Raw genomic sequence first — 25805 nt, forward strand, 5'->3', positions numbered from 1 at the left:
TTCTGAAGTGAACTCACAAAGCTGTTTTTGAGCAGCCAGTCCGACGTTATTAGAAGTCCATTTATCTTCTAATTTTAATATTCTATAGAAAAATGTCTTAAGACTAGAAAACCGCTAGCCCCAAATCCACGGACATTACTTACTTTGTGATATTTCTCCATTAATGACAGTATGTCGGGTTTTGCTTGTGCGTCTCCATAGGTTATAACACAGGGTGCGCGCGCGCGCGTGTTCTGTGTGTATTAAAAGAGACAACCTTTCCATATGAAATGTCGTATCCCCCTCAACGCCAGTCCATATTATATTAATATGTGTATGAGTGAGTGTGTTGTGTCTACGGGAGCACTTTGTTGACAAAACGCAACAGACATGCATATTTGCAGATTATCGACCTTTAGACTTTCAATACTGCGAAATATGTGACTTGTAAGGAAGAAAACTCCCTTTCTGCTTTACGTGGATCATAAACTAATGGTTGTAACATTTTGGGTCTAAAGGTTGATAAAAGGGGTTTTGAAAGTGTTTAAGATATTCGAGGCTTCGTTGCATTGCGCATAGCTGTAGAAGACTTTGCAGAGATACAACGTAAGCGGTGATTTCGCCTGAGCGACCAATTTCGTAACAATGGCTAATCAACCGACCAGCAATCCCGCTCCTACGGGCAAGGCTATCCTGTGGACGACTCCTCGCATGATCTCCATGGCTTTTGCCAAGTGCATGAGTGGTGTTCCCGGCTGCCAAGTATGGATAGAGCCGTTCGGCTTCTCGTCCTTTGCCAGGGAAGAAATGAAGAAAGCAGGTATCACCGAACTACCTTGGTGCTACGAGGGTCACGAGAAGGAATTCAAAGTGGCGTCTGAGAACCTCGAGAAATTTTTAAATTGCTACTTCCCTCCAGAAAGACTACCGTAAGTTAAAAAAGAAGAAATTTACGAAACACAAATGAACGAAAATGTTCATTGGCCTAGGAATTCAGTATATCTCGGAGCAAAAAGAACATTCACGTGTATTATATATATTATACCGGGTGTCCCCCCCCCCCCCCCAAAAAAAAAAAAAAAAAAAAAGCGGAACGGTGGATTTGCAGTATCTTGCATTCTAAAAGTGATATAATTAAAATTTGACATCACTACTAAGAGCATCTTCCGGAAAAGACAATGATACCAAAATCATTAAATTTGGTGCAGAACATTTTATTCTACGTCCAATTCTGTAAATGCAATCATTTTCAAATTTCGCTGGATTTTTGCCACGTATGAGCGAAGAATTTGGGTGCGACACGCGTTCCATACTGTGTAAAAAAATCCCGTTGATCCATAACGACAAAAGATACAGCGCTCACATTGGGCGCGCGCGCACACACACACACACACACACACACACACTGTTTTTTTCCTGGCCCGCGCTCAGTGTGAAAGCTGTACGTTTTGTTGACATGGATCAACGGGCTTACACAATACACCGTATGGAACGCCGTGTCGCACCCAAATTCTTCACTCATACGTCGCTATAATCCAGTGAAATTTGAAAATGATTGCATTTACACAATTGGACGTAGAATAAATAGTTCTGCACCAAATTTAACAGTTTTGGTATTATTGTCTTTTGCGGAAGATGCTGTTTCTAATGATATCAAAAGATATATCACTTTTGGAACGTAAGGTACTGAAAATCCACCGTTCCGCTTTTTTGGGGGGACCGGGCCCGGTATAATAGAGATAGAGATAGAGAGACGGGGAATAAATGTTTGTGCCTTGCTTTGTTCTGGCCTCATACTCATGTATATTCTTTGTATTTCAGTTGTTTCGCTATAGGCAGCCAATGCAGAACCAGTGCATATTTTGCTGATAGAAGATATGTCAGCAACTAAAGGTAAAATAAGAATTGAATCAATTCGTGCCTTAGTCACCACTTACATTGCGTTGCCCTGGAACGACAAAGTTACCGCATTTATTTTGAATTACATGGAGATGAAGACCGAATGGTCGTGAAGTGGCATGTATTTTCTCGATTAGGTATGCATGTAAGAGATCCAATCCAATCCTTTCGCAGAATTTTCCCTGTGAATATTATCGCTGTTCTTTTGCTAAACCGTTATGACATGAAGAGCATCATGAACTTTTAATTCCTAGATCTGTTAATGCTCACATGACCACAGGCTATATAGTTTTTGAAATTTGTTTCATTATCAGGTTTGCAAACGTGAAAAGGGCCCTGGAGGAATCCGACAGCAAGTACGTATTCGTTAAGGATGAAAGCGTGTCAATGAAAGCCGAAGATGCTAAGAAGTATCTCCCAACAAGTTATAAGCACTCTTTCTTACTGCGGCACCCTCTCTTGGTCTTTAACTCCTTCCGTAAGGCGTTATTTGGGCAACTATCTGCCAGCAACAGCCTGAAGGATGAATCTCACAAAAGCGAAGACGTATTTGACTTGCGCCTTTACGTCCGTGATTACTACGTCGAGGACCTCTTCGAAAACCATTATAACATGTGGAAGTACGTGAGGGAAAACATCGATCCATCCCCTATGGTGATCAACGCTGCCGACCTCCTCGGCCATCCCCATCAGGTGGTATCCAAATACTGCGAGTGCGTGGGTTTCCCTTACTCTGAGTCTCTGCTGAAATGGAACCCTTCTCCGGAAGTAGCCTCTGCCTGGAAGTGGCCGTCGGACACTATGTACCGCAACAAGACTTTCGGGGGTCGATCTATGGCGAGTTCCGAGTTCACCAAAGCGACACCTGTTCCAGCGAAGGAGCAGCTCACCGAAGACGTGGTAGAGCTCGCAGAGCAGGCGATGCCATTCTACGACGAAATGTATGGTCATCGACTGCAGATTTCTGCCTAGACCGTCCCGAGTCAAACGTTATCTAGAGCTCAATCGGATAAAATTTCAAAATCGATATCTTGAAATAGATGTTAAAGGGATGGTAAAGCATTGATTGAGATGATGTTTCAGCATACAATTCTAGAGAAATTCAAAGTTTATTTGATGAAAAACAGTATTGGAATTGAAAAAAAAACAACAAACAACAATGTAAAACAAAACAATCGTTATAAAAAGTGGGTCCCACCTTTTATCAAGATAGCTTTCTTTGTTTTGGATATCTCAGCCATTGGAAAACTAATTTTCACCAAATAGACTCTGAATTCTTGTTAGAATTATTTGCTCTTACATATTTCATATCGTATTATTATAAGAAGTTTCTCATTATCTTAAACCCCCCCCCCCCAAAAAAAAAAAAGTTGAAAACCTGAAGTCCCATTTGACCAGAGGAACTATACCATTCCTTTAATCTATGAGTGTTCATGGGATACACAACCTAAAAAGGAATTGTTCCACCATAATCTTTGCTTCCTTCTGATCTGGTAAAATGAAGATACAATTTTCAGTGGAAGGTTATGCTCCTCAAGAAAGTTAAATCCTATATTTGTCGTTTGCCATGATTAACACCTTCAAAAGTTTGATATGAGGGTTCTTAGGGTACCAAGTCAATTTTATAGAATTACATTGTAAGTAATGCAACGACCTTGTAATAGTTGTCACCGGAACAAGAGAGAGTTTGCTGGAGTTTGCAACTTTCCTAGACTGCACTAGCCTTTCGTGAGATCTCATTTAGGTGTATAATATCTAGATGACTCATTAGTATAATATCTATGATGCTGATTCCCATCGCCCGTATAATGCGGAGAAGACATATCCTAATTACAGTGTTAACACGTACAAGGTATGTTTACATTGTGCCTTGATAATGACTACACATTCCTTTGAACAATCCGTATCGCACTTTTCGAGAGTAATGGAGCAGTGTGACCTTTACTGACTTATCACAACTGTAAAATGAGACGAGTTACTATCATTGGAACAAAATCAACACTTGCTGAGCAATTACCGTTTGATATCTTTGAGCTGGATATAAATAGACGCATGGCTTGCCATTTTAAGTTTAAAGGTGTTGAATTATGTCATCAAAGTATGAAGTGCTCTTTTTGAAAGATAACTTGATATGTGGTGAGGTGTTGTGATGAACCATGACAGAAATTTATCTGCCAATCTCCTCAATTTTTCGTTACATTTTGATATAGAGATGTACTGTATTCTTCACTAGTAAGCTGCAACATTTCGAGTATTTCTTCATTCACAAAGTTACGACTGTAGATGGTACACGTATTTGGTATCGCACTTAGTAATACTTTAGAATGAAGTTATCTTGGATTAATTTGGAGTCTTAATGTACCAAAGAGTTCGTTAATGTTGTCACCATCATGAAATCCGGTCACTATAGGACTCTAAATTCAATGATTTTATTTCAATATCGTTCTATTTCTGTTTTTTTTTAAACAAAAGTAAAGACATTGGGCACATTGTATCAGGAATTTGTAATCTGAATTTGTATTAAAATGATATATATTTTCTTTCTTTTCCTGCTTATAACGGGCATGGGTTGACAAAAGAAAAAAAAATCAATCATAGTCTGCTCGTCATTAAGTTTAAATGTATGGGGGTGGCCACAAATTATCTGAATCGAAATCAGTTGAAGAAATGCATGCATGTATGTTGTTTCCCAGTTGACATTGTGATATTGTAGCATAATTGTACACATTTCTAGTGCATTTGCATACATTTTTTGGCAAAAAATTAACAACTCTGCATGTCGGCCCTATTTTTCGGTGTAACATTTGGTTAACATAAACTTAATAAAGACATGGTTGTATGAGTAGATCACAGCACAAGTATACAAATGCAGGTAAGTTACATGCATAGATAAGCTAATTTATGCGTGGTTGTCTTGATATTCAGTAATGTATTAGTACCTCTATGACCATGCATGCTTAAAAGATATGCATGAGTGCATGACAGTGGGGAAACACACACATGAGTATTCAGCCATTATAGATGTGGGTTAATTTTGAGCTCAGTTGATGGTATGATCTGGGATAGATAGGGTTTATGCAATGGGAAGAGAGACTTGGTATAATTCAGATGTGAGAGCATGATGTTATCATGAAGATGTTCATGTCACACACTACATATGTATGTGTTCAGTCGTGCTGAACTGCAGAGAAGACATGAAGGTATACAAAGAATGTTCATTTAATTTATCAGTTTTAAGTATAAATGAATCTGATTATTGATAAAAAAAAACCCATAAAAACAAATAGAAAAATCACAAGCAAGGGATTAACGAAAACATTACTCTTTGTTCACTGTTTTAATGGAGTCAAACACACAGTGAATAGGGAGCTATGTATTGAGCAACATACAAGAAACAAACAATCAGCAGTAATGAATTATTGCACCTAGTAATTATTCCACTAGTTTAATGTTACATATATCATAATAACATGTAACACTTTGATTTACCCACCCCTTCTCATTTGGTAGGTATAACTAGTGTTTCATATTATGAGGAGTGTATACTAAGTACACGTGTAATTGGCTCTTCTGTACTCAGCAAGGTGTGCATTCTCATTAACTGCCTTTTCATACTTGTAGTATGCTTTTCTTTTGCACATTTCTCAGTACTATCATTCATTATATTATATATATGAACATTTCTTTCAATATGAGAGCAACAAGAAAAGAGGTACAATGTAGGGGTCCTACATAATATCTGTGAAAGTGCACGCTGTCTTGTTCAGAGAGACAGTGTGTATTTTGTCTCCATTATGTCTTGTCATCAATTGCCCAGCATCATCTTATATGGGGCAAATAGGGAGGGGGGGGGGGATGGATGAGGAGCAAGCTTTATTTGCAATACTGTACACATTATGTATTTAACAATTATTCATCAAGACTGAGACAAATTGTGCAAGTAGTTCATGTTTATTCATGACTGTGGGGTACAAAGTACTGAATGTAGTTATGTTTGCAGATGCACCCTAATGTCAGTGTCAGAGTTGATATTTTTGTGTGTCTTCAAATTCATGGATACATGTAGCAGCTGTCTTGGGAAATTCATGAAGATATATACCTTGCAGAATATTGAGCATATACAGTAGGTTAATCTTAGTGTGGTATGGTGTTCTCGACGAACGAGAACACCGATGATCTTGTACGGAAAGTGGTAGCTGACAAATTGAGCATTCAACTGACGCCATCCAACATTGACCGAAGTCACCGCATCTCTCCACGATCCGGATCAGCTGACCGGAAGAAACCGAGACCCATCATCATCAAATTCACCAGCTACAATGTGCGCCAGGAAATCTACGACAGTCGATCAAAACTGAAAGGTACAAACATCTACGTTCACGAGGACCTGACCAAATCACGACAAGAACTTCTCAACAAAACACGACGATCGGCCCAAGTTCTCAAAGTCTGGACAAACGACGGTCGCATCACGGCTTTCCTGAAATCAAAGAAGAAGGTACACATTAACAGTGAAAGAGACATTGAAAAATTTGACTAAGAACTAAATAGCAGTAGTTTGATATGTTAGACTGTTTCAATAATTATGAACTATAAATACCCATGCATATATTGTGCAAAATCTGTTAAGAGGAATCAAAAATCTATACTATGTACTAACTGTGATAAATGGGCGCATGTTAAATGTGGTGAAGTTTCTGATGATATTTTTTATTCAAACGTTAACTGGATTTGCTGGAAATGTATAATATCTGAACTACCATTTCACTCCGAAGAATCAGTAAATAATGATGAGATTGATGACAATGTGTGCATAAGTTCACAAACTGAAATAGCCGAGGATAGATCAGCAACTGTTCACTTCCCTAAACAAAAGGGGTTAAAAATAGCCCATCTTAATGTACGTAGTATTCGTAACAAGTTTGACGAATTACGCATTTTCCTGAAAAACAATCCATATGATATATTCACGATGTCGGAGACATGGTTGAATACAGATTATCCCTCTGCTTCCCTTGTTGTTGACGGATACCATCTGGAAAGATATGACCGTGTAGAAAGAACAGGAGGCGGAGTTGGTGTTTTCATAAGTACCGCCATCACATATAAAAGAAGGACAGATTTGGAAAAAGATTCATTAGAACTAATGTGGTTGGAAATCAAAATACCAAACAGTAAGTCATATTTTGTGGGAATAGTATATCGCCCACCGAGCACGGATGTAACATTTTTTGAAAATCTTGAGGAAAATCTTGAAAATGTATGTAATTTCAGTGATAAGATCGTAGTGATTGGAGATATGAATTGTAATATGTTAACTGAAAATAATTTTTCACGTAAAATTGTGCAAATATGCAATACTCTCCATATGTCACAGATTGTATCCAAGCCAACGAGGATAACTCGATATAGTGAAACATTGATAGATTTGATTTTGGTATCTGAAACATTAGGTGATCTTTTTTCAGATGTATACTCCATGGCCATATCTGACCATTCTTTGATTTATGTGATATTGAAAGAGTGTACGCCTAAGTCAGTTCCGAAAATTTCATATATGAGGTCATTCCGTCTATACAAAGAGGAAGATTTCTTTACTGATATAGAAAATGAACAATGGCACCTTTTGGAGTTTGAAACGGATATTGAAAGTTTATGGGGAAAGTTTAAAGAAATGTTTTTGTCTATTTGTGACAAACATGCACCTTATATAAGTGTGAGACAAAAATTAAACCCGGCTCCTTGGATAAATGATGAGTATTTATTGATTGCGCGTCAACGTGATTATGTTAAATCAAAATTTAATAAGATTAGATCAGAAACATTATGGAATGAATATAAAAAGTTACGTAATAAAGTTAATAATTTGAATAAGAAATTAAAGAGAGAATATTATAGTAATGTTTTTCAAAAATTTGGAAGGAATGATTTTAACGCCAAATGGAAAAAGGTGAAAGAGTTATTACCCCGTAAGAAAGAAAGTAACATACTGAAATTAGAAATTGATGGTGAAATGATAGAAGATAGATATGAAGTAAGCAATGTTTTTAACTCATATTTTAATTGTATTTGTGATAAACTGCGGGAAAAAGATAAGGTTGTGATGAATGATAGAATTGTGGTTCCGCTGGACGTAACGAAACAGGTGTTTGAATTTAAAGAAATTGCTGAACATTTTGTACAAAGGGAACTTGAATCACTTGAGCAAAATAAAAGCTATGGTATTGATGGAATGCACCCCAGACTGCTCAAAGCAGCCGCTAAAGTGATTGCTAAACCTTTAGCTTTTATGTTTAACTACTCTTTGCAAATCGGAAAATTACCAGCTGATTTTAAAATAGCTAAGATTATCCCTGTACATAAAAACGGTACAAAAACAGATCCTGTCAATTATCGGCCCATTTCGGTCTTGTCTACTGTAAGCAAGGTATTTGAAAAAGGAATCCACAGCCAGCTTTATAATCATTTGAAAGAACACAATTTACTAGCACAAAGTCAGTCAGGTTTTCGACCACTGCACTCTACGCACACAAGTCTTCTTGATGTTACCGAGTATTTACTGGCGAATATGAGTTCAGGTTACATGACAGGTGCCATATTTCTAGACCTTCGCAAGGCATTCGATGTTATTTCACATGATAAACTTTTGGAGAAACTTAAACGATTTGGCATAACCGGAAAAGAGTATTTGTGGTTTCACTCATATATAACAGAAAGAAAACAGTGTGTTTCAATAGACGGCAAAATTAGTGATCTCCTGACAATGAAGTCAGGTGTACCACAGGGATCTACCTTAGGACCTTTGTTGTTCACAATGTTCATCAATGATCTTTGTCATGTCCAATTTTCTTCATCCACCAAACTATCACTGTATGCTGATGACACGGTTATGTTCAACAGGGGAAAGTCATTACAAGAAATAGAATCTTCGTTACAAAGCCAATTTAATCACATTGTTAACTGGCTGTATGCTAATGATATGTTTATTAATGTTGGTAAAACAAAGGTTATGCTGTTTGGGGCGAGAAATAAAGTAAGAAATAAACAACTTAATATCATTTGTGAAAATGAGAGTTTGGAAAGAGTGGTAACGATGAAGTATTTAGGTGTAATTTTAGACCCTTATTTAAGTTGGTCTAGTCACGTGGATAACATTGTAAAAAAAGTATCTAAAACATATGCATGTCTTCTGAAAATCAAGCCCTATGTTAACCAGAAAATATTAATTGATTTGTATTTTTCTTTAGTTGTTCCTTATCTGGATTATTGCTGTACGGTCTGGGGCAACAAGACTAAAACATGTACGCAACGATTGCAGAGATGCCAGAATAAGTTTGCTCGGCTGGCCTTAAATGCCGACAAATTTTCCTCTTCTTCTCCTCTGTTGAAAACGCTTCGGTGGCAATCAATCGAACAAAGACTTAAATACCAACAATGTATAATGGTTTACAAGATCTTAAATGACAGAGTGCCGGCTTATCTAAAACCACTCATTGCCATTAGACCAGTGTACTACCTCACAAGATACGCAGTCAACAGCCCCCTCTTTGTGCCTACACCACGGACAGAATACATGCGAACATCTTTTTCTTACCAGGGAAGTGCAATATTCAACACCTTACCAGTATTCTTACAAACTTGCCCCTCTTTTGAAAGATTTAGAAAATTATGCCGTCAATTGAGTTACACGTTTTAAATAAATATTGATTATGGTATAATGATTATTTATTGAATGTTTTAACAATTTTGCATTTTTTTTACTGTTTGTATTGTTTTTTTTTATGATTTCTTCTTTGGTTCCATTAACCCCTATTATGGTATTTTAAACTCAGTTGTATATTTTTGGTGTGTCATTACAGTAATTTCTATTACACAGGTTTTTTTTTTTTTTTTTTTTTTTTAATAATACATTTTGTTTATGCCGAATTCAGAATATATTTTAAGTCAGTCTCCATGGTCTAAAGTATCTTTTAAAGTTTGTATTGTTTTGTGTATATGTGTTATACTTGTATATGTTTTTTTTTTAATGAAGTCTATTGTAATCCAATGTTTTTATCATGTATATGTACACAGGGCTCCCCTGGAAAGCAGTTGTGAAACTGAGGGGACTACCCTGTTTAAATATGACGGAATAAATAAATAAATATTCATATATATATACACTTTATGTAATACCCCTGTAGGGGTACGGGGTGCTAGGATGATAAAAGGATGAGAAGAAACAGGTTGGTGGTTGTGGTATCAGCGTGTATGTATAGAATCACACATTTATTACTCTCATTTAAGTCTCAACAGACAAAACTCAGGCATCATCAAATACTTTAGAGTAATAATGTATAACAAAAGCACAATAACTATTGAAGTTAACACAAAGTTAATTCACACATCAGTCCTCAGTTTAACGCATAAACTAAACTGGACTACATAACTATTCAATTCTGTCATAATCAATACTTACATTAATATGTCAGTTTACCAACACTTCTAATCAGCAATGCAATTAACTGTCTGATTATCATTGAAATATCATTCTAACAATCTCAATGATTTAACTTATCCTTTCTTTTCTATCAACAATGAGTATCTCATGTTCAACACATATTTTAATGATATCTTACTATCTACACATAATTTCCTGTCTGTGCTAAATTCCATTCCCATACTAATTCTATATCTGTTCCAGTTTTTCTTCTAAAATAACATATAAATTAGCATAAGTTGAAGTGTGTTATTGTAACGCATTGTCTTTTCCTTGCATAAATGAAATAATTCTAAACATATAATTTACCACTCACTCGCTTGTGTAAAACCAGCAAGCATAGATTGAGGGAGGATGTCTATAAACTCTTTTCCTAACAAAGAGAACCATGGCTCTTGCCTTCATGTATACATCAAACTTCCCTTATCCTCCTACTTACAAACTTACTCCACTCTGTGAGCTGGGAGGACAACATCTTGCTGGAGACTGTGCTAACATACAGCACTTCCTGTCCCCTTGATAGTCTATAACACAGACCTTACAGCTATTGACGTACTCTAGTTTCTCTTTATATACAGTTGTAAATGCATCTACTGAAATAGCCTACACTACTCTACTCTCTATGAATCAAAATCAATGATATATACTAGTATCTGATATTCTCAATGATACCTACAAATCAAGATTCAAGTAACATATATTCTTATTCACATTAATAAAACATTTATGTACATGTAAGGGGTCTGAATAATTCAGTCTAGCTTCACAGATTGGGGTTCCAACACACTGGCCGTAAAACTCTTAATCTCTGCCTAGTCAGTCCCTACATCTATTTAGTCTCTCAACAGAACAAAAGCCAAAAGACCTCTTCCACGGGCACAGTGACAAACATACTGGTACTCTAAACGCTGCATCTAGGCATGAAACAAAGGACCAATTTACAAACCTGTGCCCCATGGTATACACTATGTACAATGCATATGTACAGATTGTATGTACCTGCATTGCAAGATACGCTCACATATCCCACACCTTATTGAAGGTCTATATATATTATATATGAAGAGTTTGTTTGCAAAAACCGATAAGTCCATTTTTGAAGATTTTGAAGTACGATCTCTGTCATAAAGTACAAAATAATACCTTTTAAATGATATATTGGTCACTACATATAAAGGTATATTTTTGAAGTTATGGTCAAAAGAAGCAGAAATTTTCTTATTATTCTCTTTATTTTTCTTGACCTCTAATCGCAAATATCTCCACTTGACAAATATGGACTTATCGGTTTTTGCAAACAAACTCTTCATATATATATATATATATATACTACAAACTAGACATCAACACAACCCATATACAAGTTATATACAGATTATACATCCATTCATACTTTAGCATGTGCAATATACCAACACCAGTGCATTTCCATCTATCACTAATAAATCAAAGTTAACTTATATAACAACACTCTCAAACTCAACACATACCGTGTCTGCTTGCATAGTCATCAAGCCATAATAGTACTTTATGACCAAACTATTCTCTAAAATACATCTTATACATATCTTGTGAGAGTGAGTGTATTATCAAGAATACACGTGTCAATGGTAAATGATTACATTCCCTTTTTGCAACACCATCAGAAATATATAAAATCAAATATGAGAAGAGAGTTACCTAGGATGATAAAAGGATGAGAAGAAACAGGTCGATGGTTGTGGTATCAGCGTGTATGTATAGAATGACACACAAGCTGCTACGACTTCCTGCCTCTGTTTCCCCTCACCCAAACTCTTTGGACTCCTCTATTCTCCAAAGGGGGGGGGGGGGTATTATGTAATGGGGAGGTGTATCATCATTGAGGAGACCTCTTATTGTGTAAAGCAAATAAAGTAAATCATTTAAAAAAATGGGGGGGGGGGGGCATTGTAATCTCACTCCCAGGATCACACTTTACGTCATTAAAAAAATGTCATTCTTGATAGTGCCTACAGCTGCTTTAATAAATACTTGAAGTGCACCTTTAAAGTACCATCCTGACATGCGCCAAAATTTCTTCTGAATTTCCTGAAAACTGCAGGTGAATTTAAATCTGCATTTTTAAACTTGAGTTTATGGTCAAAATGCACTGTTTCCATGACAACAGAATTTCAACTATACTCTTGTTAAACATGTCCATCACAAATTTGCACTGACCTTGCTATGTGTGTTTGTGTGTGTGTCTGTCTGTGTATATACATACGTGTATTACCTCGTGAGTACCTGGTGAATTTGACTACAGGTACTTCACAATTGTGGAAGTAGTTCACTCAAAAAGATTTGAAGAAAATATGCAGTAACCATGGTAACACGTCACATACAAACACAAAGAGTGTCTTGCATGGCTACACCTTTGGATCATTACACGCCCTACATACTGGATTTGAAATAAATAAACTAATACATAGTTCGTTCAGCAATGTTTTGGGTAGTTACCGTGGCAACGCTTTCCCCGACAGACACACAAACACATGTCTTGCATATCTACACCTCAATGTCATTATGTACACCAAATTTGAGTTCAGTTGCTTCAAAATAGTGAAAGAAGTTCAAATCATAAAATTTTCAAGAAAATATGCCGTTACCATGGCAACGCCTTGTCGGGTACAAACACAATTAAGTTTGTCTTGCATAATTGCACCTATAGATCATTATACATACCAAATTTGAAACGAATTGCTTAAATACTATGAAAGTAGTTCACTCCACACGGTTTTTGGAAAATTGTGGTTACCATGGCAACGCTTTCTCTGACAAACACAAAAAACATGTCTTACACGTCTACACCTCAATGTCATCATGTACACCAAATTTGAGTTCCATTGCCTTAAAACTCGAAATAGTTTCACCCCACATGATTTTCAAAGAAAAAATTGCCGTTACCATGGCAACGCCCTGTCAGGTACAAACACAAAGTGTGTCGTGCATAACTACACTTATAGATCATTATACATACCAAATTTGAAACAAATTGCTTAAATACTGTGAAAGTAGTTCACTCCACAACGTTTTGGGAAATTTGTGGTTACCATGGCAACGATTTCTCCGACAAACACAAAAAACGTGTCTTGCACATCTACACCTCAATGTCATTATGTACACCAAATTTGAGTTCAAGTGCCTCAAAATTGTGGAAGGAGTTCACTCCACAAGATTTTCAAGAAAATATGCCGTTACCATGGCAACACCTTGTAGGGTACAAACACAAAGTCTTTCTTACATAACTACACCTAAAGATCATTATACACATTTTGAAATGAATTACTCAAATACTGTGGCAGTAGTTTACTCCACAAGGTTTTTGGAAAATTGTGGTTACCATGACAACGCTTTCTCCGATAAAGACAAAAAAAAAAAAAAACATGTCTTGCACATCTTCACTTCGATGTCATCATGTAACCCAAGTTTCATCAAAGTTGCTTCAAAACTGTAGATGGAGTTCGCGACGCAAGATTTGCAACGGACTGCCCGACCGACCACATGCTGATTCATATACTACAGCTGTAGTATACTGAGTAACCCCTTATACACTTTGTGTGTGTTTAAAAAAAAAAAGTATCTTATACAATCATACATTACATTAAAATGTCATTTATACGGAATATTTTCTTCTTTTTTCCTACAAGAAATGAACAAATTTGGAGATTTGTCCCCCAGCAGCCGCAATTATGACATTTTTAATCTATTGCAAATCGATTGCAAAATTTGCAACTACCCCTGAATCTATTGCAAAGTTGCAATTGATTAGCAATTGATTGCAGAGATGCAATCGATTTGCAATCAATTGCATCTTTCTTGCAACAGAATTGATTGCAACTTGCAATTGATTGCAAATTTGCAATGGATTTCAGGATTTGCAATAGATTTTGAGGAGTTGCAATCAATTGCAACTTTCTTGCAACACAGAGTCCATTTTCCACTGCGATACGCAGTGTATATACTGCATGAATACCTCAAACAACTTATCCCATTGCCAACGGGAATACACAATTCATGGAAAATTCAGAATCCTGAAGGCCCTGGATTATAAAATTGACTGACCTCTCTGATATCACAGGGACCGAGTTTGTGGGTCCTTCCAAACGCAACGTGGTCGGGATCATGGTCGTCATCCCTTTCGCTCTCGGTTACATGCTACTGGCCCTGCTCGCCTACCTCCTCCGTTACTGGAAGACCCTGGAGCTAGTGGCTACCGCCCCAACGGTCGCCTTCTTAGTTCTGATGTTGTAAGTCATTCCTCTCAAGACTGTGAGTTAAGCTAGAACACTGCGTTGGAATATTTTCTCTTCGTTTGTGTGCCTGCGTGTGTGTGTGAGGGGGGGGGGGGGGGGAGGGTGGTGAGCTACAAAGATGTACCTCTTTGGACTCATCCCAGGCCTAGCTGTTCCGTCAATACTTGCAATACAGCATCCCTATAAATGATATTTTTTCACTATTTACAGACTTAGGCATGTTTGGTAGACAATCCTTCCTCACACTTAGATTAAATTCGTAAAAAGTGATGCATTTGGATACCACTAAGCCCTCCTCAACCCCTATAATCAACAAAGTAAGCAAGCAAACAAACAGAAACAAAAACAAAACATACCCTAATGGTCCCTCATGATCCACTGCCCAAGTTCACAAACGCAAAGATACATTTTTAAATGATTACATCTCAATGCAATCTGGGGTTACTAAAGATGATGTTCGTATTGTTAAATACCCCTCCAATTTGATGTAACCCATTTTAATGATCACAATGTTTTTATCATCATTTTTCAAACAAATGCAATATTTTCCAAGAATGCAAATGTTTAAATGAATCGGTCCAGAGAGGCGGGAGGGAGAGAGAGAGAAAGAGAGAGAGAGAGAGAGAAAGAGAGAGAGAAAGAGAGGAAAGAAACAAACTGCTATGTTCATATTGCTACTTGTCAGATATTCTTACCTATTTCTCATAGATTATTACTATTCGAATTATGGTCTTGAGGGTCTTTCCCTCTCTTTCTTATCTCTCTCTCTCTCTCTCTCTCTCTCCCTCATTCACGTACATAATAATTACACTTAATGTTCTCTCTCTCTCTCTCTCCTCTCCCCACCTCTATCTCATCCTAAAATACAAACTTCAGGATACATCCTGTTCTCTTTCTCCCCCCCCCCCCTCTCTCTCTCTCTCTCTCCCTCTCTGTTTAATTTCTTCCTAGTTTACCCTAACTTTCTCGTCTTGGGAGACTTTAATGTTAATTTATTTTGTTATAATGAAAAGCCCCAGTGTCAGAAATTCTTAGATACAATGATGTACAATTCATTTATACCTTGTATCACGAAACCAACAAGGGTTTCTGATACAACTTCGTCACTAATTGACAACATATTTACAAATTTATCTCACGTTGCTGATCAAGGAATCATTGTTTCTGATATATCGGATCACTTCCCTATATTTGTGACGTTACACGATATTTTTGAAAAGGTAAAACAAATTATAATAAAAAGGGATTTCGAGTAATGTCACAACAACGTATAGAAAGTTTTAAAATGAGTCTTGATCATACCGACTGGTCTGCTGTTTATAATATGAACGACGCTGATATAGCGTTTGATATATTCAATGAAATTGTTTTGCGTTTATATGATGCTCATTTCCCAGTTTCATCGATCAAATTGAATTATAAAAAAATCCCAAGAAGTCCTTGGATCACCAAATCAATTTTGAGATCTATAAATCGTAAAAACAATTTATTTTATAGATATAAGTCTAGTGGTACAGAAGAAGCAAAACGTAAATACTCAGCTTACCGAAATGCTTTGACTTCTGTGCTACGTAAAGCAAAACAAGATTATTTTTCTGCACAATTTCAAATCCATAAAAATGATATCAAGTCTACTTGGAAAGTTATAATTGATGTATTAAAAATGAATGATGGAAAGAAACTGGGAATTGATAAAATAATACAAAATGGAACGATAATTGATGACTCCCGTGGTATTGCTGAAGCATTCAACACGTATTTTGTAAATATTGGGTCAAATTTGGCCAGAAATATTCCTTTAACGGAAAAAAACCCCATTTCATTCATTTCTTGTGAATCCCAATCCTAGTTCTATATTGTTCACGCCCGTAGATGCATTGGATGTCATTGATATTGTAAATAATTTTAAAGCTAAACAAAGCTCAGGCTATGATGGTATTTCAATGTTTCTTCGTAAACAAATCATTTATGAAGTAGCCGCACCTTTGACCCATGTATTCAATTTGTCTTTAATGACTGGTGTTTTTCCTAGTAAAATGAAAGTTGCCAAGATTATTCCTGTGTTTAAGAAAGGCAGACAGGACGACCTGGGCAATTATAGACCTGTATCTCTTTTATCATCATTCTCCAAAGTACTTGAAAAAGTTGTATACTCCCGAACTATCAAGTTTTTAAATGACCATGATATCTTAGTAGACACTCAATTTGGTTTTCGCAAAAAACATTCGACCTCTCACGCTGTTTTGTTGTTAATAGATAAAGTTGTTCAAGCTATCGAAGCTAAATCTCACACTGTTGGAGTTTTTCTGGACCACTCCAAGGCGTTCGACACAATTGATCATGAAATATTACTGTACAAACTGTCTCATTACGGGATTCGTGGCAGTGCCTTGGAGTGGTTCAGAGATTACCTCACAAATCGATCACAATTTGTACACATTAATGATTCTGTTTCAAGCACAGCAAATATAACGTGTGGAGTTCCACAAGGCTCCCTTTTGGGACCACTTCTTTTTATTGTGTACATAAATGATTTGCCCAGGTCGTCAGCACTCCTTTCTTTCCTCTTGTTTGCGGACGATTCAAGTCTTTTTTTGACGCACAAAAATCCTACTGAGTTACTTGATATGCTTAACTCTGAGTTGAATCACGTCAATGATTGGATTCAAAGTAACAAATTATCCCTAAATCTAAACAAAACTAATTTTATGGTGTTTAGTAATACAATCACTTGTTTACCTGGCTCAATTTCAATCACAGGAGTAAACTTACAACAGACAAATTCAGTTAAATTTCTTGGTCTTTTAATTGATTGTAAATTATCTTGGCAGGAACAAACAAATCATTTATGTAAGTTATTATCAAGAAATTTGGGTGTTATACAGAAGCTTAAGCATGTTTTCCCCACATATATATTACGTACCTTATATTCGACTTTGTTATTGCCGTATCTTCATTATAGCATACTGGCCTGGGGGAATTGTTCCAAAATACGCCTGGAGTCTATCTTTAGAATACAAAAGCGAGCTGTAAGGATTATCAATTGTACCAATTATTTAGCACCGACAAGCCCTCTGTTCAAAAGTAATAACCTCTTAAAGATTTTTGATATATATTCTTACTCCCTTGGGATATTTATGTACCAGTTAACTAAAGACGAATTACCTTATGCTTTCACTCCCATGTTTGTAAAAAATAAAGTTATACATTCCTACCCTACAAGACAGGAAAATTCATTTCACTTTTCTCCCGTGAGAACTGCATTTGCTCTTAAAACAATAGTACATACAGGTCCAACATTCTGGAATAGCCTTGACTCCGACATTACTGAATCGTTGTCATTGAATTGTTTTAAACGTAAACTAAAAAAATCCCTTGTGCAGGCTTATATCTAATAATACAACATGCAATTTTATTTGAACTCCCTCTTCTTTATCAGATTCGTTGTTTATCATATGTATTCCATGTTTGCCTTTTTTTTTTTTTTACTGTGTCATTTATGTCAAGGCTATTCCTGAATTAATGAATCATTATGTATCATGTGCGTTTTTGCGCATTCTTACAGTTACGTAACTGTGTTGCTCGGGTGACAAGGAGTCTTGTAAACGCGTTACAGGTGGCTACTTTGTATTTCGCTATGCTTTCGTATATTTTATTCCTTTCTTTTGCTCTTTTTGCTCTCTTTTCTTTTACGTCCCTTTCCTTCCTTTCATAGTTTTCGTTTCTAGGTTGTTTAAGAAGACCAACACTTTCATATATACAGGGACCTATACATTACAAGCTTTGCTTTTTAGTAGGTCCCCACATTTCATGTTTGTTAAATTGTCTTCTCTTGTATTTTTTTTTGTAATTTACGACGCTATGTTCAATCTTATGTTCAATCGATCGTATCATGTTTGATGTTTTGAAATGTGGAACAATAAAATCAAATCAAATCAAATCAAACGTCGCTGATTAAGTCTTTTTAATTGATTCCTCACTTTGTTGTTGTTTTTTTTTTCTGTAATACTCATTTTAACAGCTTCCTGCCCGAATCTATGAGATGGCAGATTTCACAGGGGAAGTACGAGGAGGCCGAGAAAGCATTGCGTAGGGTTGCCGAGTTGAACGACAAATCCCCGTCGGGCCCCATCCTCAGTGGCGAGTTCATCAAGGAAATGGTAGGAATGCCAGAATTGATGAATGGGAAGACGAACGATATGACACCATGTGAATAAAGATTTGGGAGTATGGTTCCATGGCATTTGCTCCTGCGACAATTATTGCTCCCATGAATAGCCTGCACGCCACAAATTCTACCCACAATCACAACCCTAACCCTAACCCTAAGTGATGGGAGAAATAAGACTGGGGTAATTGCAAGAGCAAAATGTCCTGCCACCGGAAATATTAACTTGATATTTTCGATAATAGATGGATACATCACAAAAAACGACTACTTAGCTTCATAATGTTGTCGATATGGTCATCCACTACATGTAATAATCTCTTCTCCTACTATTGGTACTGATTGGAAATTCAATAGCACACGTATAGGCAGATGTTTAGACGCACTGATAACAGGCATCACGAATCAACATAAAGTTGAAGCAAGATATTATTATCATAGCGTTTATGACGACAACGGTAACAATGCAACAACAATCACACTCTGTTCATGAGAGTCAATGCTCTCAACACAAGATGTTGATATCACAAGGCCACAAGAAGCACAAAAAGGCGAAAACGGATGAATGATAATAAAAAAAAAGAGAGATGAAGACATACACAGACTTGAATGGGCCATTGGTACTAAAAGGCCATCATATCATCATAAGTATTAACTGGGCATTTAGTGCTGATCCGATAATCTTATTTCTCTCTTTCCTATTCCTAAAACGATGGATTTTATAAAGAGGAGAGCGCCACCAAAGGTCGGCGTAAAACAGGTCTTGATATCTTCCGTACCCCACGAATGCGTCTCCGCTCTGTCAACATCATCTTCAACTGGTATGTGCTTTCCCATTTTATAATTTACACCGTTGATCAACTGCAGTGTTGTGTGTGTGTGTGTTTGTTTTTCGAACTCCTCTTTAAATCTTTGTGTGACTTAGTGTCAATTTGCATCGGTATTGCGCTGCCCACTCTGTCCAAAGTTCCTGTCACAGAAAAGGGTCAAATAAGAATTTACCCTGGATAGAGATGTGGATTCAAAATGCAGACACGTTTTTTAGACTTATCTGTTAACCTTATGGAAAATAGGAAAATCTTTGTAGAAGTTATGATTTTTTGAAGCTTTAGTTTTATGCCGACATCAATGGATAAGAATGCGATGAAAATAGATTATGTGATATACTGGAAGGAAAACAATATTAAGAAAATGGTTATGAAAAGGTGGATATCTTCATTTCTAATTCAAACATGACGAAATTAACATCGTAATGACTATGTATTCCCTAGGGCAAATTGTTTAACGGCAGGGCTCATGTAAAACTGAAAACATCCAACCATAAAGATATGATGATATAACAACGAGGATGATGGGACATTGTGTGGTATACGAATCATTTATACAAGGTTGAATAAGAAGGTTGAAATTACGATTATCCACTTTATCATTTCGTGATCTCTTTAAGTCATTGGTATTACATTAACAATTTTCTTTCTGTCAAGTCTGGACTCTGTAAACGGGCGATTTGTCTTGATTATCAAAAGCAACTGCTTTTTAATCCGATGATGATGTTAATGGTACTATACAGTTTAACCCTCTTACAGTGTCTAACAAGAAATACAGATCTTTATGTTTTTGAGGCTAACTAATTATTTAGCAATATCTATTAGCGGTGAACGTAACGTCTGAGTGTGTAATTAAAAAAAAAAAAAAAAAACAACCTGAAACACGGGATATCGTGGCTCTGTCACAACGATCGGGAAGCGGTTGCTGTTGTTATTGTTCTCTTTGTGCTTTTGGTTCTCCTTGGAAGGATGGTCAACGTCATGGTTTACGACGGGCTCTCTCTGAACACGTCCAATCTGGGCGTCGATGACTACGTGGCCTTTGCCGTGTCGGGCGCGGTCGAGATCTCGGCCTACCTTCTCTCCGTGTTCATCATTGAGCTCGTCGGTCGACGGCTGAGTATGTTTGGCTGCCTGTTGCTTGGTGGCGTCGCCTGTCTGTGTACAACCTTCATTCGTAAGTCGATGGGAGCAATTCAAACATTTTCGACCAGTACAAAGCAAACTGAATTGTCCTTGTATCATGAATCTTCACAATAGCATGTTTCCCAAAGGGAGAATCCATTTTCAACTCTGTCTTAATCAATCATCATCATCTCTTTTTTTCGTCATTCATGAAATTAAATATTGTTTCCGTAATGTTGTTTCATTTTTACAGATTTCTCTTCTTGTGTTTCGTTGTTTTCTACAGAAAATAACAAATTATATCTATTTAACAATCACTATATTAGAAACAAAATATACAACTGCGGGCTTTATTAGCAAGGGCGGTGAGTTGGCTCAGTCGGTAGCGCGTCTGTCTCACGATCCTAAGAACCGAGGTTCAAACCCGAGTCTAGACTGAGCAATATTGTGTAATCATACCGTCCCCTCTGGCAAGAGGCAGAACACTCTGTCCCTCGGATAGGACATAAAATGGAGGTCCCGTGTATGAGAGAGTCACGACTCATAATAGTAATAATAATAATAATGATAATAAGGTCTTATTTACCCAGGGTAGCCTCTTCAGTGTTGCCACTGTTCTACCAGAGGGCCCTGCTATTATTATTACCCTAGCATTGCCAGGTACCCATTTATACATCTGGGTCGAAAGGGACATAGTGGGTAAAAACATCTTGTCCAAGGACGTAAGCACTGGGCGGGATTCGAACTCGGGTCCTCCGATCGGGAGTCGGGAGTCTTATCCACTATACCACAGCTCCCCTACTTTACGTGTTTACTCATACACGTAAACGATCCCGCTTCATTCATTCATCGCAAAGAACAGGGTGTTTAACCCACCTCACATCCTCACATCCAACTGAACCCCATGAAAGACCAGCTTAGCGTAGCTGAATATGGGCTATCCAGCCATCTTCTCATCTGCAGATGGAAATGAACAAACGGACAAACAACCAAACCATATTAACAATTAGAACATGGTTTGTTATCAACAGCCCCTGGAGCTGCCCTGACCACTGTTGCTATGATAGGAAAGTTCGGCATCTCAGCCTCGTTCGCCATACTCTACCTCTACACTGTGGAGTTGTACCCTACAGAGATCAGGTAAGAAAACTGAAGACAGATGCGTCAAAATGTAATGATATTGGGTACCTTATTATATCAAGAGCGACATGTGAAATCCAGCCGTTTCAGAGTAATCATACAAGTACAGCCGTAAAAAATGACGAAGATTAATTTTGCAAAAAGCATAACAATTTGTTTCTTCCTTGTTTGATTTCATATAGAGGTATAAATCATTCAATTCCGTTCATAAACGTTCATAAATACCTTCTTATAATATTGTCTGTAAATTGATCATTGCATAAATTGAGAATGGATTTGTTGTTGTTGTTTTTTTTTTGTAGCAGGGCTTTCTCTTTTTTCAACCACACAATTATCATTAAAGAGAACATGCAGTTTTGATAGGTGAACGGGGGAGGGGGGGGGGTCTTTTTTTTCTTTATTCTTTATTTCTCTCCTTGTGTAGGTACTGTAGCTATGTGACGTGACAACGTATCAGTATGTACATTGTTGTGCACTCTGTTTAAATAGTTTGGCGTGAAAAAAACAACAACAAATTGTTTGGTAAGTGTGTATTGACTGTTCATTTCCCATATTGCATCCATTCGTTCTTTCCGCAAAGGAATCATCATTTATATCCATTTTAAAGTGTTTTTCTTTCTTATACCCCGTCTTAACAGGCCACAAAACGCAGGGTAGCCTCGGGGTAGCCTCGGGTGAAGAATCTTCCCCTGAGAAGATTGTACCTGTTAAGACGCAACACAGTGGACAGGTTCGGGGTAGCCGCGGGGTAGCCTCGGGCGAAGTCTTAAAAAACGCAGGGTAGCCTCGGGGTAGCCTCGGGTGAAGAATCTTCCCCTCTGTCTGTTAAGACGCAACACAGTGGATAGCCTCGGGGTAGCCGCGGGGTAGCCTCGAGGTAGCTTCGGGCGAAACCTCACCCTTCTATCGACCAGGGTAGACGCGGGGTAGCCTCGGGCGAACCGCCGGGGGCTACCCCGCGATGGTGTCTGTTCAGACGCTCGCGGGGTAACCCCCCCCCCCCCCCCCCCGAGGCGTCACGTGACCAGCGCGAATCCACGAACTCTCCCTATGTATTACTAGTAGAACGACCAGATGTATCGGGCTTATGTGTACTCACGTACTAGTAATAATAGGTGTTACAAAAAAAATCCCGCTTTTGATGTTTGTTATTATGGTAAAAAAACAAACTATACATCAGATACATGTAACACTGGTATTGATATGATCAATAGCTGAAGAGAGTACAATTTTGCTAGAGGTAGTTCGAAAATTAAAACATTCAAAGATTCATTTTGTAGAGTGTGAAATGCTTTTTGTAACACGTCTTATGTATCATATAAACAGTCGTAACACTCCTCGAGTTCTGTGGGTTGAACATTGCGGTAATAGACCAACCATGTAATAGACGTGCTCTGATAAAAACCTGTGGTTGTTTTCATGACTTCTTCTTTCTTTACTTCTTTTTGAAAGATCATTGTGAAAAGACAAAAGAAAGGCGCTTTCACAGTTAACACATTCTAAGAAAACACAGTTTGTCTAATATATTTTGAAACGCCTCGGTATAGATACTTGTTCCAACATGCCTGTGTCAGCAGTACAAATTTGTACATTAGTACTAAACCTCATGCTAGTGCAATGACAATGATGTGCATGTGAAATGCTTCATTTTCAGCGTACCTTTAATGTGATTGGCCAAGAGAGAGCGTATCCTCCCGGAGAAGGTTTTCAAGCAATGCCTGTTAAAACGGGACACTTTTGCGGTTAACCCGTGTTTTATGGAATTTGTGGAATGCAATCTTCGCCGGCGAACACCCGGGCGCGCCCGGAAAAGGTCTGTTAAGACGGGGCTATTGAGAACGTGTATTCCCCGGAGAAGGTTTTCGAGCAATGCGTGTTAAAACGGGGTACTCTGTGTTTCATGGAAACTGTGGAATGTATATCTTCCCCGGGCGCACCCGGGGAGAAAGTCTATTAAGACAGAGCTTAAGTGTGCAAGATGCGGCCAGTAACATTGTCAGAACTAAATTATTGACATTATGGTCATATGTTTTAATATCATTATAGCTGGTCGCATCCTTTTCCGTCGTGGAAAATCAAAATAAGTGTTATATGAAAATTTTGGTGTTATCTAAGCAGTAATGACGCAAACATTATTTTCACGCCATGCCTACTACATCCACGCCGTCGATCAGGACTGCGGCGATGGGGACATGTTCGATGTTTGCTCGCGTCGCCGGCATCATCGCCCCCATCATTCTCACGCTGGACAAGTACTGGACTCCACTCCCGCTGGTCAGTTACGGCAGCGCCTCGGTCCTAGCGGGACTCCTCTCCCTCTTCTTCCCGGAGACCCGCGGCCAGAAGCTACCCGAGACAATGGAGGACGGGGAAAACTTCGGACTGCAAGTTATACTTAAAGTAGACCTTGGGATGGTTTTCACATTTTTGATTTGAACAATTACAGATTTGTTATACTGAATGCAAGATTTTCAGAATTTATAGTAATTGGGATGAGGAATAAGAATGTCTTCAAAAATCATGCCAAACTGCAATGAGCAAGGATGATGACATTGCAGCCTCACCATAAGAGTATACATGATAGGGGGCTCATTGAGTGTAGGCTCAAGGAAGAAGAACATAAGTAGGCATATTATAAATCATTTTTATTAGAAAAAAATATATATATTATATATTATATCACTATAAATTCTGAACATTTGTATAAAGTACAACTAATTTACAGTTGTTAAAAATAATAAATAAAAGTCTGAAAATCACCCGGAGGTCTCCTTTAAGAAGATGATGTAGAACGAAATGTACGATCTACTTCAGGGCCCTTTTGAAGCAATGTCTTACACTACTGTATTCGCAAATACAAACAACAAACAAAAAACAACACACAAACAAGATACATCTACTGGAAATCTAGTGTCATTGTGGCAACCATTCATATTTCTTTTTTATTATTCAAAGCAAAGCAACAGTACTGCACAATGTGGCTGATCATGCATGTGACAAGGTTCAATAGGTTTGTTTTATATCTCTCATACAGCGATCTGGAGGACAAATCGGAAAAGAACGGCGGGTCATTGGCCAGCGGCGAGACGAATGGGGCGCCCCCAGAGTTCAGCGTGATCTATTCCCCAGAGAAAGAGAAAGAACCGGTCGGACAGGGGAACGTTAATCCTAGCTTCAGTCATCAAGATGGAGAATGAATCAAAATTGATTCAAACGTTTTTGACACATCAGAATCAAAGTAAAATATTGTCCGAATGATGATAGACAAATGATGCACAGGACAGAGCGGATCGGTGAGAATACCCTAACCCTAACCTTTGAACTTTTTAAAATGGCTCCGTAAATTAATGAAAATCAGCCCCTTTCCCCACCATGCGTCCGGTACACCTACAACACTATACAAGGAGTGAGGCATGCATTCGGATTTTACCGGACGCATGGCTCAGTGTGGATCAGTGAAAACCAATGCATGACAATATCATTATTGATCAATCAGTTTGCAGATTGGCTAATGTTCATTATTTGCATAATATCTATTATATCCCTCACAAATTGCTTCTCGTCCTCTGATTGGTCGAGAGCACTGTAAACAACAAAACATAATTCTACCATACAAATCCGCGAAAGACTATACTCCCTAGGGAAAATGGTAAAAACTATACCACGCTGGTGATTTTCGCGCCTTTTTTGCTTCGCGTCGCGACGCGAAATATTTCACGTGTAAATGAATGGGTATCGCAGCACCTTTGCTTCGCGAGAGATTTCATGTACTTATGGGTCATCGCGGCGCCTTAGATCACTGCACTTCGCGAGAACCACAAGGCACGCATACACTCAATGCGACACGGGTTACGTTAGAGAAACTCAGAGAGACTCTTATAAAGCCCTCATTCTACCTAAAAAGAAAAAAAAAT

General features: G+C 37.8%; 2 protein-coding genes across 2 annotated transcripts; both read left to right on the top strand.

The window, feature by feature from the left end:
* Positions 1 to 624: 624 nt before the first annotated feature.
* LOC140234520 (uncharacterized) lies at positions 625 to 2850 on the top strand. Its single transcript, XM_072314562.1, has 2 exons — positions 625 to 908; positions 2193 to 2850. The coding sequence occupies exons 1-2, from the start codon at positions 625 to 627 to the stop codon at positions 2848 to 2850; spliced, it is 942 nt and encodes a 313-aa protein (XP_072170663.1).
* A 9419-nt stretch (positions 2851 to 12269) lies between these two features.
* On the top strand, positions 12270 to 25088 carry LOC140233889 (organic cation transporter protein-like). Its single transcript, XM_072313975.1, has 8 exons — positions 12270 to 12322; positions 14455 to 14625; positions 18653 to 18791; positions 19529 to 19620; positions 20595 to 20803; positions 21783 to 21891; positions 24066 to 24275; positions 24926 to 25088. Exons 1-8 carry the CDS (start codon positions 12270 to 12272, stop codon positions 25086 to 25088), a joined length of 1146 nt encoding a protein of 381 aa, XP_072170076.1.
* Positions 25089 to 25805: the final 717 nt, after the last annotated feature.

The sequence above is a fragment of the Diadema setosum genome, chromosome 10 (genome assembly GCF_964275005.1).
Source record: "Diadema setosum chromosome 10, eeDiaSeto1, whole genome shotgun sequence".
Lineage (NCBI taxonomy): Eukaryota > Metazoa > Echinodermata > Echinoidea > Diadematoida > Diadematidae > Diadema > Diadema setosum.